General features: G+C 34.1%; 1 protein-coding gene across 2 annotated transcripts in view; it reads left to right on the top strand.

Moving 5' to 3' along the window:
- Positions 1-8914, top strand: part of MALRD1 (MAM and LDL receptor class A domain containing 1) — a 747156-nt gene extending 738242 nt beyond the window's left edge. The window contains exons 39-41 of one of the 2 annotated variants that reach the window (XM_040645358.1): positions 2990-3065; positions 6340-6447; positions 8616-8914. In XM_040645358.1, coding sequence (XP_040501292.1) covers positions 2990-3065; positions 6340-6420 — 157 coding nt within the window. In that variant the 3' untranslated portion in view covers positions 6421-6447; positions 8616-8914. Of the gene's footprint in view, positions 1-2989; positions 3066-6339; positions 6656-8615 lie in introns of those variants that run through there. The other variant, XM_040645357.1, reaches the window with a different exon arrangement.
- Positions 8915-14111: the final 5197 nt, after the last annotated feature.

Here is a 14111-nt window from a genome sequence, read left to right as displayed (position 1 = left end):
ATGAGTTTTTGTTTTATTCTTTATTTTTCTTTATTGCCCATTTATAATTTCAGATACATATTTTAAACATTTCCATGCTTTTAATCAACACTAAAACAATTTTGTTAGTTAATAAGCCAGGAAATGAATTCATTTAGAGTTATACATATGCTCACTAAATTTAAACTGGAAATTCCCATCAGAATTATCCTAGTTCTGTAATGACATCTCTCACTTCAGCCCATTCAACTGCCACCCTATACAGTTACTGTACATACTGTACATTACTAAGGAGCTTAGTAATAATTTAAGTGAATGCATGATTAAGTTACGGATGGAAAGCTCATGTGATCCATGCTACTTTTTTCTCTCTATTCCAAACTTCTAAGTCAATTCATTGCTGATTCCTGTTGGTGGTGAGATTCTTTGAAACCTCAACTCTTTTAGAGCCGTCTGCCTATTGACAAATAGTGTAAGTTAAATGTAGTAGTTTCTAGCCTAATGCAGGCTTATCATTATACATTACAGTCTTAGAACTGGCAGAACACTTCACAGTCAAACAGACATAGAAGGATTGTTTTCCTCATAGAAGGATCTATCATTTTAAGTAAAATTGTTTATGTCTGAATATCAAACTTGTATATAATTGATGCATATGGAAAATGATATCATAGTACTTAAAATAGTAAATGTATGGAGTTGACACTAAAAATTTACTCAATGGAAGTATCTATTGAAGACGGGTAATATTTTACACTATAAACAGGAAATACATTAAAAATTAACCCTAACAATTCAGAGGTCTCTAATATTGGGGGATATACCTTTGATGGGAAAAACAGAAGTAGTTTGCAACTGCTAATAAACATAATTTAAAGGAGGATGAATTTATCATTGCTCATGTTCTAGTACTCCTACTGTGACCCTCTCCTCTTTTACTACAACTTCACATTCTTACCTTAAGTGCCACCCACTCGATCCCCCAAGTGTACCACTTATAGGTCTTTTTTTTTTTTTTCATTTTAATAGAAAATTATTTAAGACTTAAAATCCTCTCAGAAGAAAAAGCAGTTCCAATAGCTGAATTTAACAGAGCTGGAAAACTGATCAGTTTACCTGCCCCTCTGCCTGCCAGTCTTGGTCTAGGTCATCTGGGGTCCCAGCTCCAAAGCCAAAAGTAACTGTTTCACATCAAGCTCTTCTGTATTGCTTGTACCTCACTTCTATCCGATTGACTGTCAAGCCTGTCCCTTCAATTCCCGGTTGCCTGCCTGGCCTTTGGACCATCTGTCCTATCCAGCCCTATGGTTTAGATTGCCTCTTGCTTCCTGATTTCATGCCTGATTTCGGCTGAGATTAGTTTTTCTGAGCTGTGTCTGCATTTGTCTGATCTTTATCTAGTTCCTAATTTCCATTTTGTTTTGTTACTCCCTACCTCGATGTTCAGTCTCTCCTGTGCCAACCTTTGTTTTGGCATTGTGACACATTTTGAAATTTCCCTTCAACTCCCTATCCATTCTCAACTCTAAGAGCAACCTTGCCGAGGCCTGCACCTAACTGTATCATTTACTGAGCTTACCACTCTGAGAACTTTACATTGACCAGTCTTAGAGGAAGGAAAGGCAAATAATCAAATACCACTTATTCAACCTCTAAATGTAGCAAATCATGAGTACTCACCATAGTTAAGGAATTAACAGATACTTGTTGCCTCATCATTTAAGAGTGTATCTATGATTTTTTTTTCAAATAATAACTCATAAATACAGCTGCTATATATGTTCCTATGCATTGATACCCAAAACGTAGGCTCAATGAAGGTGAACTGGTTAAGCTATTGAATATTTAAGCCAATTGTATAGAAACAGTGGAGATTAGGAAACTTTGAAGGCTGAATCCACAGGAAGAACACATTGCCAGCCAAACACAATTACCCAGATTAGACTGTTGGAGTCACCACGTGTTTTGGTAGATGACAATAAGAGGTCATTACCTGATGATTTCTTTTCAAAAAACAAATCAGAGTTTCCTCTCCACTGCTTTTTCCTGGAGGGTTAGGGTATATTATTGACAGACTTATTGTCATTAAACCCTGATTAGGCAAAAAATATTCATGCATTATATATATTTTTTTCCTCCTAGCTGCTCTCACGACACTGGCAATCATCCTACAATTGGTTTTCCATTCTCCATTATGCTTATGTGTGTGTGTATATTGTGTGTGCATATATGGGACCATTCTGTAAATCTTCAATGGGGTATATTTAATTATCCGGTTGTATTTTTTTGTTCCTGTGGTGGGCATTTTTTATTCTCAACAGTTGTGACCAACTATCCCAGGGCCTGTTGTCTTCTAAGTCTGTGGACTCTAAAGTAATTAAGTAAAGCACAAAAAGAAAATGATCATTTAGGAATTCAGTTAATCAGAGTATATTAAGCAGATCTAGACCAACAGGTGAGATTATCAAGGACACATCTCTTTATGACTCATTTAAAGGAAACACTAACATTAAGAACTCTTCAAAACACTCATTTAAATTTGCTATTTAAAATGTTAAAGAATGACTCATTGCTATAGATCTTTATGACAAACACTGTCATAAAAATTAGTCCTCAGGATTTGGTGGTTTGGCCCTTTTGAAGTCTAAGGTAGTCTTTCCATATAACCAGTTCTTTATAATGCTAGACCCTTTTGTCACCTAAGTAATATTTTAAGAAATCAATTTTAAGACCGATTTATGCCACTTTTTATTTGCCTGTGTTTATTTGGATCTAAATATTCAGAGTTCAAATTACATTTACTTTCAAGAATGTGGTTGCCTTGGTGTCCTGCAAAAATAAAATAAAATAAAATAATAATAATAACTTTACTTAGGGTAATACATTCATAAAAATAAGTATGCTGGCTAGATAATGTATCCCTCAAAGATGTCTACCAGATAATAACCTGGAAATGTACTGTGCTACATTTTGATACTTACTCTTTTTTTATGGCCCTGTGTGCTTTAAGGAAAACTAAAGGAAGCGTTAACTGTGCATTTGTTAATCCGGCTTATGGGAACTGGAGTGACCCAGAGAAAACAGAGGTAAGTGGTAATGGTGAACTGTATTGTTTCAAAAGCAGAAACACACACACACACACACACACACACACACACACACACACACACACACTGTTGTCTGGACATGTTTCCATATCATGGCTAAGAGGAATGTTTTAACGGAGTTTTTTTTTAATTTTTTTTATAATTTTTATTTTGTTATATTAGTCACCATACAGTACATCCCCAGTTTTTGATGCAGTGTTCCATAATTCATTATTTGCATATAACAACCAGTGCACCATGCAATATGTGCCCTCCTTACTACCCATCACCAGCCTATCCCAATCCCCCACCCCCCTCCCCTCTGAAGCCTTCAGTGTGTTTCCCAGAGTCCACAGTCTCTCATGGTTCATTCCCCCTTCTGTTTACCCCCCCCTTCATTCTTCTCTTCCTTCTCCTACCGATCTTCCTGTATGATTTTTATTGGGAATGGGAAGGAGTTTTAGTCCCTCTAAATATGCAAAGAGAATTTTCCATTCCAGGACAGATTCAATCTGTTTGTAAAGTCAGTTCACTGTTAAGTGGCTTTGTTTTGTGGTCACTTTCATACTCAACAAGAGCTAACAAATCTGGAAAATATCAGTTTAACCCAGAGTATTAGTCAGTGACCCATAGTAACTCTTTATTGACTGTTCTTTGTATTCTATTCCCAAGACAGAAAGGAGGACAGCATTCTGTGCTGTGCTTTAAATTTAGGTATGAGTAGTAAAGGGCTATTACCTGGTAATTTAGAAGAATAAAGAGAAATTAAAGTGTATTACATCTTTCTTGGGACTTTTTAGGGCTATTCCTTATCAGTGCACTAAGTAGACTTGAGAGAAAACGAAGTAAAATCTTTTTCATCTCTTTCTTAAGTAGATAATATGAGCATTCACTTGGGTATAAAATAGGATTAGCCATGATGCATCACTTCTTATCTACGAAAACCTCCTTACATCCGATTTTAGAAATATTTTATCAGATTCATTCTCGTCAAAGTGAGAATATAGAAATCTGAAGTGTTCATTTCCCCCCTATTATTTTTAAATGAAAATAGGCCACAAACAGTTGTTGCCATTATTTAAATGAGTAACAAGGTGTCAGATTAGATGGTTTCTAGTAGTTTTGGAGCCTTGGTTGATATGGCTGAAGGCTAACCACAACACTTAACTTTTTAATTTGTGTTTTATTCAATAATGTTGTCATACATACTTTTAGTATTATTTTGGTAGGAATGAAAACAAGAAAATATTTCCCAGAGCACAAAGGAATTAATTTGGATGATTTGTCAAGTCAGTCAAGACACAGAGTAAAACTTAAAATTAGGCCCTACCCCCACCCCACGCTTCAAATGGATAATAAATTAATAAATGGATATTTAAGAAGCCTAAGGCATCTTTTTGGCAAAGTAGGTAGGTGTAATACAAACCTACTTTCATTTTAGGAGAGAAAATTTAATCTTTTTTTTTTTTAATCTTTAACATTTAGTATCTGAAAGATACAAATGATGTAAGGAAATCAAATGTCTTTTAAATTAGGCATTTTTATATTAATATCTTATAAACTTGTAATAATTAAAAAGCTGCTAGGAAGCTTTGCAGAAAAGAATGCATCTTTTACTTTCTACTGAGAAATGGCCTAACACACGGGTGGGGGTTCCTATCAAAGACCCACCTTTCAAGATGCTTCCAAGACTCTACTATGTATGCATATGGCAGTGCAATCGATGACTCTAGAGAAGCCTGGAAGCAATTTCCCTTTTTCTATCCAAATAAAAAAAATAATTCCCCTTTCACATTTTTCCCCGCCATTAAGAATGGCGAGAGTAGAAATTCTGTCACAGTTCTTGAACTTTGTTGCTGCTTTGATTTCTACTGTTACAGAAACAACGACTTTGTATTAAACTAAGTGTACCTTCCCTGACTTTGTAACAGAGAAACAGACTTCTCCAAAATACTCTTCCAAAACCTCTTAGAGAAAATTCTCAAATCATGATATAATTTTTTTTTTTTAAGAATAGTATAATGTACTGTCATGTATCCATCTCCCAGTTACAATCATTATCAACCCCTGGTCATTCTCATTTCACTTCTACTACCACCCATTCCCACTACACACCAGAATGGTGGTGCTGGTTATTTTTGTTTGTTTGTTTTTTAAGACTATTTTGTTTAGAGCTGTTTTAGGTTCATAGCAAAATTGAGCAGAAGGCACACAGAGTTCTCATATATCCGCCCCCACACACCAACACATGGTCTCTCCCATTATCAACATCCAACACCAGAGTGGTACAGTTGTTACACTGACAAACCTGTATCTACCCATCATCCAGAGTTCATAGTTTACATTAAGATTCACTCTTGGAAATACCAGGTATTTTTAGACAAATCGCAGGTATCGTTTAATTTCACCTGTAAAGACAGAGTTGTAACATTAAGGGATAAAGACTTAAAAAAAATATAACCACAGTTTCATACCTAAACATTTAATAATTCCTTGATGCCACTAAATATTCAATCAGTGTTCAACCTACCCCCAGCTGTCTCATAAATAAATAGGGGGATTATATTTGTTGTTGTTGCTATATTTTTAAAATCAGGTAGATATAAGGTATATCATCCAAAATGACAGCCATGTCTCCTAGACTTTTTAATCTCTAGGCTCCATTTTTTTCTTTCACGTTTTCCTTGCACTTTCTTTGTTAAAGAAATCAAAGTGTTTGTCCTATTAGAACTTTCCACATTTTAGGTTTTCTAATATACTCTGTAAAACATAACTCTGAACTAAAAGTCAGGTTTGTTTGTTCTGTATTTTTTGTTTTGTTTTGTTTAATTCAACTATGATCAGTAGAGCAGACGTAGAGAATCGGGCACCACAGAAAGAGGTAGTCAAGATTCTGCATCATGGAACTTTACATCAAAAACTAGGGATGTACAGTATGGTGACTAACATAATATAATAAAAATTATTATTAAAAAATAAATAAATACACACGGGAAAAAAAAAAGATTCTGCCAAACACTTCCCCATCCATTAGAGGTGAAGATAAGGCAGTGACTCCTATGCCCCACTGGCCTTGGACACACACCAACCTTAGGCCTGTAAGCAGTGTGGGCAGTGTGGACTGTAGGTACTAGGGGGAGAGTCAGGAATGCTCTAGGTATTACTGCAGTGAAAATCCATTAAAAATTCATTGTATTCTGCATGATCTGGAAAGAAGCTTGTTACTTTAATGCCTAAACTAAACTCCTAAACTTTTCAATGTGTTTTTCTTTAGAGTTCTGTATACTCCTTCTCAAATCCATTATATGGCACAACATCAGGATGCCTGGAGACCATATCTAATCATCTGAAATAGTACCATCCAAATCAAGTATGATCTAGGGTATGTAGTTTATAGAAAATCCTATAGAAACCTGATAGAAACTCATCTTATACAATAGTAAAAACAGAAGGGATTCAGAATCCTAGTGTAATTATTACGTTTACAAATAAATTTTCTTACTGAATATATTAAATGTTTTCATGGAATCTGAATCAAAGAACCTTATCTTCTTTGTATATCTGAATATTTTATAAAATGTTCTACTTGAGTTTCTTGTTTTCCTTTGATTTATTTTATTTTTTTTAAAGATTTTATTTATTTATTTGACAGAGAGAGACAGCCAGCGAGAGAGGGAACGCAAGCAGGGGGAGTGGGAGAGGAAGAAGCAGGCTCCCAGCAGAGGAGCCTGATGTGGGGCTCGATCCCATAACGCCGGGATCACGCCCTGAGCTGAAGGCAGACGCTTAACGACTGCGCCACCCAGGCGCCCCTCCTTTGATTTTATCATGGTCATTTTTTAAAATTACAAATCAAATTGTATTTGATATAAATATAAATAAATTTTAAAATGCTTATTTAAATGAGATAGAGCTTAGAAACAAGAAGCTGAAGTATACGAATTAGCAGAAATGGACAAATCATACCAATCTTAATCCACATGATCATGAATAAAAGTTATTTCTGCATCTTGAAAAAACATGTGAAATTGTTATCCTAAACTTGCTTTATTCAAATAATTATTTAACACATATCTTCATATAGATATAAAAATAATACCGAAATGCATGAGTTAAAAAGCTTTGGACTTCAAGAACCTGAAAAATCCCTATTCTAATTGTTTAAATAATGTGGCAATTATTATCCCTAAAATCAGGAAATTGGGAGATAGAGCACTCCTTTTAGTTGGTTTTTGCAAAAGCTCTATGCCTTCATCAAGGACTCTGGTTATTTAAAAGCTTCAGTTCGTAGACTATGTTCTCAGGCTGGCTCCCCTACAGGTTGGAGAATAGCTATATAAGCTAGAGCACTGCTGCATTCACAAGGAAGCTCAGAGGCAGAAAAGGGGCCATTTTTTCTTGTGTCACTTTTTACCCACAAGAAAACCCTTATCAGGATGCACTCCTAGCAACAGCACTCTTATTGGACAGGAGAGACATGGAGCCCATGTCAAGCCAACCTCTTCAAAGATGATGAGGCCCCCATAGCTGGCTGACAACCTTCACTATACCCTTCACTACAGGCTGAGAACAGACCTATGAAGCTCACTGGCGGGTACTTTAGAGTAGATACTTCCACAAAATTAGAGGTTAGGATCAAGAAGGGGACATAGCAATTTAGCAAGACAACTATCTGCATCTGCTCTAAATAATAATAAGGGGAATGTTCCCTGCAATCTGTTGGATACAGACAAAATTAGTGATTAGTAACCTGGCCCCTGTTCTTAAGGGTTTGGAGAGAAGAACATAAAGTTAGTTCAAGAATCGTTATCACATGGATCATTTAGGACATTCCTCAGCCCAATGTAAGGCCAATTGTATACAATATAAGGTTCACTACCAACGTATTAGTGCCTTTTGTGAGACTACAGACTGGAAAAAATATATATATTATTGTTCATTAACCTTCCAACAGATTAATCTCAAACTTTATCCTTGTTAATTATTTTGAAGCCCATTAACTGCATTTTAGTTGAACTCTCTATGATTATCTGTTCCCAACTATGCTTTCCTATTGACATCAAAATTTCTGATCCTAGAAAAATTCACAGAGAGAGGATCAGTCATTCTTATTGTTGAAGTTTGGACCCTAGTATTGTGGTACATACACATTTTGGGAAGCTGCATTTATTTTAGCTTAAAACTATCATCGGGGCACCTGGGTGGCACAGTTGGTCAAGCGTCCAACTCTTGGTTTTGGCTCAGGTAGTGATCTCAGGGTTGTGAAATCAAGCCCTGCGTCAGGCTCCGCATTCAGTGAGGAGTCTGCTCAAGATACTCTCTCCCTCTCCCAGTTCTCACCCTCTCTCAAATAAATAATCTTAAAACAAAACAAAAGCTATCATCCAGATACATTCAGATCTTTGCCTAAGCTTACAAGAGTGTGTTACAATTCAAATACGGTTCTAGTAAAAAACCTCAAGGCTACTACATGAAAAATGTAGGAAAAATGTCATTTTACACAAGAGATAATAGCAATGATTACCCAACTTGAACTGGCTTGTTTCACAGGAATACGGAGGAAATTCATGGCATACAGGAAGCTCCAAATTGAGGGTAACAACAGAAAATCAACAGAGACTAGGAATTAAGGTATTCTTAAGAATAGTTAAAATTTTCTTCAGGTACAAGTTATGTGCCCCCTAAAATGTTAAATCAAACTTTCTGTGAGGTCTTATAAACAATTCTATGAAACTAAAAGAATAAAACTGATTTTTTTCTTATCCAATAGATGGAAGAGGTATGTGCTTATGTTGCTTTCATAATTTAATGAAAGCACTAAGCATTCAGAAATAAAAAATTCATTTTTATTTGCATTGTTCTTCCTGTGACAACTCTTTGATGTAAGTCCAAATCTGCACCATTGTGATTTTAAAAATATAAAAAAGAAGACAAAGAACAAGAAATATACAGAGTTCACAAATTATATAATTCAGCTTTTAAATCATGAAAAAGATCTCCAATTTCACACAGGACACAGAATCCATTGAAAGTTTTTTGTTTTTGTTTTTGTTTTTTTAAGCCCGTGAATGCCAGGACAATGGATCCCAATGAGTATGGCTGATTCTCAGGATTTTTAGTGCACAAATACTTAAGACAACATCTTGTTAACTCAATTCATGTGACCAACATAATTCCCAAAACACACTATAAGCACATAGTAATATTAATAACAATAGCAACAATGAATGATGATAAGTACTGATTATCTGAAAAATGCTATTTAAGTATTTTACATGTTTTAACTCAGATAAATGTAAACACCCATACTATATACTATGGTAGTCAGCGACAGGTGGACATATAATATGAAATTTACATTAATTAAAATTAACTAAATTTGAAAATGAATCTCCTCAGTTGCACTAGCCACATTCCAAGTGCTCAATAGCCATGTGTGACCCCAGTGACCACTGTAATGGAAAACACTGGAAACATTTTCATCATAAAGTTCTCTCAGACAACACTGTTTAGAACAATGCTGAAATATTTTGCTATAAATAGAACAAAAGTAATCTCTACAAATCTAATAAGCACTAAAAATATTGCCCAGTGTATGTATTTTAATTAGAACTGGCCAATTTCTAGAATAACAACAAATTATAAATAAAACAAGCCATATTTATCTGAAAGAAAACTAGAAAATATTTGATAACCAAGTACATATTAACAGTGCTCTCTTGACATATAAATGTCAAATAACATTCTATTATACCATATCATCTTTGCCTATTCCTTTTTCTACATTTAGATGGCATCTTGAGGAAACTGTGTAAGAATTTGCTTTTTTCTATTAATCTTCTTGACCATTAATCATTTTTCACATATATCACATGAAGAACAAGATTCACAAGTCCTTTATACAATAACTGCCTGTGTTTAGCGCATTAAGGGCATGTACGTCAGGTAAACCAACAACTACATTCATGGTAACGTCTTTTGCAGTAAGTACTCTTAAATTTCACTATTAAAGATAAAAACCAGGGGAAATCCATAGAAAGCTGTGACTTTTAATTTTTTAATTTTTTTTTACTGAAAATGCCTTTTAAAAATAAGATTTTGAGTATGTATTTCACTGCCAAACCAATGACAGATTTGTGAGTCTTAATGTTATTCTGCTATTCTTTGTACCAACTTGCAAAATGCTTTCCATTTCATTGCTTATGTGTCCAGAAAACTAATCCAAGGGTTAGTATCTAAACTCATCATCAAATTCAATATCCTACTCTTTAAATAATTACAAGTGGAAAGTCACCACACTTCAGTGAGCACACACTTTGTGAAATTTCAGTGAAACTAGATACACACTATATCTTGAATTAAAGAACTCCATGAATCAGTTAGAGCATACACAAAGGTAAATAAGTAAGTAAATAAATGAATAAACAAAATACTTAAGGACCCACTTAAAAATTCACATTGATTCATGTCATTAAACATTCTAAGAGAGTGGAGTGCTCTAAAGAGTGCATCTTCTTCTCTAGAATGTGAAAGTAAAAATACAGAGCTTTTTACCTTTCTAAATTTTTATACATTTATTTATTTAGGTCTGGCTTCGGGTCCTATCAAGATAACTTCCTTGAAGTTTTATTTTTATTCAGAGTTGTGTTACTAATAAATCAGCTCAGGAAATTAGCATAATTTTCCACAGTCAGTATAACATAATTTGGGGTCAATAAAAAGAAAAGCCAGCATAAGAGATCAGAAATAGCAGTCTTAGTTTCTCTGTCAATTTTTTTCGCCCGCAAAAGAGATATAAGTAACCATTTACTCTATTGCTACCCATAAACTAATGGTTAAAGAGAAAAACAGTCACTGTGGGATAATTATAATTGCCATTAATTTGTTCAATAAATATTTGTATATAAATATTACATTGAAACAAGTGAGACAGACAGTGAGAGGAGAGTGAATAATGAACACAGTATATAATGTGGCTTCTTCCATTCTGGAACTTCTATCCTGCCCTGTATGCGAACCTCTAAACTTTTCTCTACCTTGTTAGCATTCCAATGCTAATATATATCTTTAAGCATATAAAGTAAGAAGTTGATAAAAAGTCATAAGTATGTATTTAAATATATATATATATATATATATACACACACACACACACAGTATGTGTGTGTTTGTGTGTGTATTCAATGAAGCAGACCAATAAAACTAAATGCAAGTTCTTTAAAAAGTATAATAAATCCCTGATGAAACAACAACAACAAAATAAACCTTTGGTGAAGTAAATTATAAGATTAAAACAAACCCCTAAGGAAATGAATAAAAGAAGAAAGATTATAGCCTATATCAGGAACAGAAATGTTATAATCACCAGTGTCTATGAACAGTGAGGTCATGAAGATATTGTAAAAAAACAAAAACAAGAAGAAATACGACAAAAAATATCAAACTTTAGAGGAAATAAATTCCTGGAAAATATAATTTTCTAAAACAAACATAAGAAGAAATAGAAAATATAAGCAGTCCTATAGCAAAATAACTGATCCACACTTAGTAATCTTCCTTCAAACAAAGCTCGAAGTTCGTAAGATCCACTAGCAGATATTATAATACTGGAGAACTTGATTCTAAAATTTATACGAAATACAGTGGGGCAAATGTAGCCAAGAAATTCTGAGAAAAAAAAATACAGTAGGAGGATTTCTTTACTGGATATCATATATAAAGCTAGAATAATTACCAGATGGTGGTGTTGGTATAAAATTAGACATATAAAACAATGAGGCAGACTAACGATCCCAGAAACAGATACATATATGATCTATCTACCTATCTGTCACACATATACCTGATCTATCCATGTGGCACTGCAGAACAGTACATAAAGAAAGGCAAGTCAATAATGGGCTGAAAATTTTGTTTGCATTTAGAAAAATGATTGAAACCTGACTCCCACTATATATTTTTCATGCAAATCAATTCTAGGTGGATTTTGTTGTATATGTAAAGGTAAACAATAACACAAACGATAATAAACATCCTATACTGACCTAGAATATAAGATATGGAAAAACATGAAAATTATTTCCATGAAGGGAAAGACTTACTAAACAATCAAATAGTTAAGAATAAAAGACTGATAAACTGGACATTAAATTTAGAAACTTCTGTTCAACAAAAGACACATTAACAGACAATAAAGAATGAATCACAGAGTAGGAGAAGTTATTTGCAACACATAAAACCAACTTATGTATCTAATGTATTTTAAAACCCTACAAAATCAGTAAGAAAAATGCAACCAAAATTTATTCCAAATTCTTTCTATGAGGTCAGCATTTTCCTGATATCAAAACTAGAAAAAAAAAAACAAAACAAAACAAAAAAGAGAACTACTAGTCAATATCTCTGATGAACGTAGATGTAAAATCCTCAAAAAATATTTGCAAACCAAATCCAACAACACATTAAAAAGTCATCACAATGATCCAGTGGGATTTATTTCAGGGACACAAGGGTGGTTCAATATTCACAAATCAATCAATATAATGCATCAATTTAACAAGAAAAAGGATTTTTAAAAAATCATTGTTTCAACAGACACAGAAAAAGCATCTGACCAAATACAACAACACTCATGATAAAAACTCTCAATGAAGTAGGTTTAGAGGGAACACACCACAACAAATTAAGGCCAAAACACACACACACACACACACACACACGCACACACGCAACCACAAAATACAAAAAACGTAATAAAGGTCATATATGAAAAGACAACAGCTGACATAAAACTCAGGAGTGAAAAACTGAGAGCTTTTTCCCTAAGATCAGGAAGAGACAAGAATGTCTACTCTCACTGCTTGTATTAAACAGAGTACTAGAAGTCCTAAGCACAGCAATACGACAAGAAAAAGAAATAAAAGGCATACAAATTGGTAAGGAGGAAGTAAAACTTTCACTATTTGCTGATAACATGAGACTATCTACAGAGTATCCTAAAGACTCCACCAAAAAACCTACTAGAACTGATAAATTCAGCAAGGTCACAGATTTAAAAAAAAATCAATATATATAAATCTGTTGCATTTCTACACACTAATAATGAAGTAGCAGAAAAAGAAATTATGAAAAAATCCCATTCACAATTGTACCAAAAATAATAAAATACCTAGGAATAAGCTTACCCAAGGTGGTGAAAGATTTGCACTCTGAAAACTATAAAACACCGATGAAAAAAATTGATGATGGCAAACAAATGGAAAGATATTCCATGTTCATTGACTGGGAGAACGAATACTGTTAAAATGTCATACTACCCAATGCAACCTACACATTTAATGCAATCCCTGTGAAAAGACCTATAGCATGTTTCACAGAACTAGAAAAAGAGTCCTAAAACTGGTACGGAACCACCAAAGACCCTGGATAGCCAGAGTAATCTTTAAAAACAAGAATACTGGAGGTATCAAAATCCCAGATTTCAAGACATACTACAAAGCTATAGTGACCAAAACAGTATGGTACTGGCACAAAAACAGATACATAAATTAGTGGACTAGAACAGAGATCCCAGAAATAAACCCATGTGTTTATGGTCACTTAAACTTCAACAAAGGGGGCAAGAATGTGTAATGGTAAAAAGACAGTCTCTTCAACAAATGGTGTTGGGAAAACTGGGCAACTACATACAAAAGAATCAAACTGGACCACTTTCTTTCACCATACACAAAATAAACTCAAAATGTATTAAAGACCTAAATGTGAGACCTGAAATCATAAAAATCCTGGAGGAAGCACAGGCAGTAATATCTCTGACATAAGTCATGGCAACATTTTTCAAGATATGTCTCGTAAGGCAAGGGAAACAAAAGCAAGTACTGGGACAACATCAAAATAAAGAGCTTCTGCAAAGTAAAGGAAGCATTCAAGAAAACTAAAAGACAATCTACTGAATGAGAGAAGATACTTGCAAATGACATGTATGATAAGGGATTAGTATCCAAAATATATAAAGAACTTTTACAATTCAACATCCAAAACACAAAT

The sequence above is a fragment of the Ursus maritimus genome, unplaced genomic scaffold (genome assembly GCF_017311325.1).
Source record: "Ursus maritimus isolate PB19 unplaced genomic scaffold, ASM1731132v1 scaffold_31, whole genome shotgun sequence".
Lineage (NCBI taxonomy): Eukaryota > Metazoa > Chordata > Mammalia > Carnivora > Ursidae > Ursus > Ursus maritimus.
Note: the sequence above shows the minus strand (reverse complement) of the source record. Positions and strands in the feature narration are given on the sequence as shown.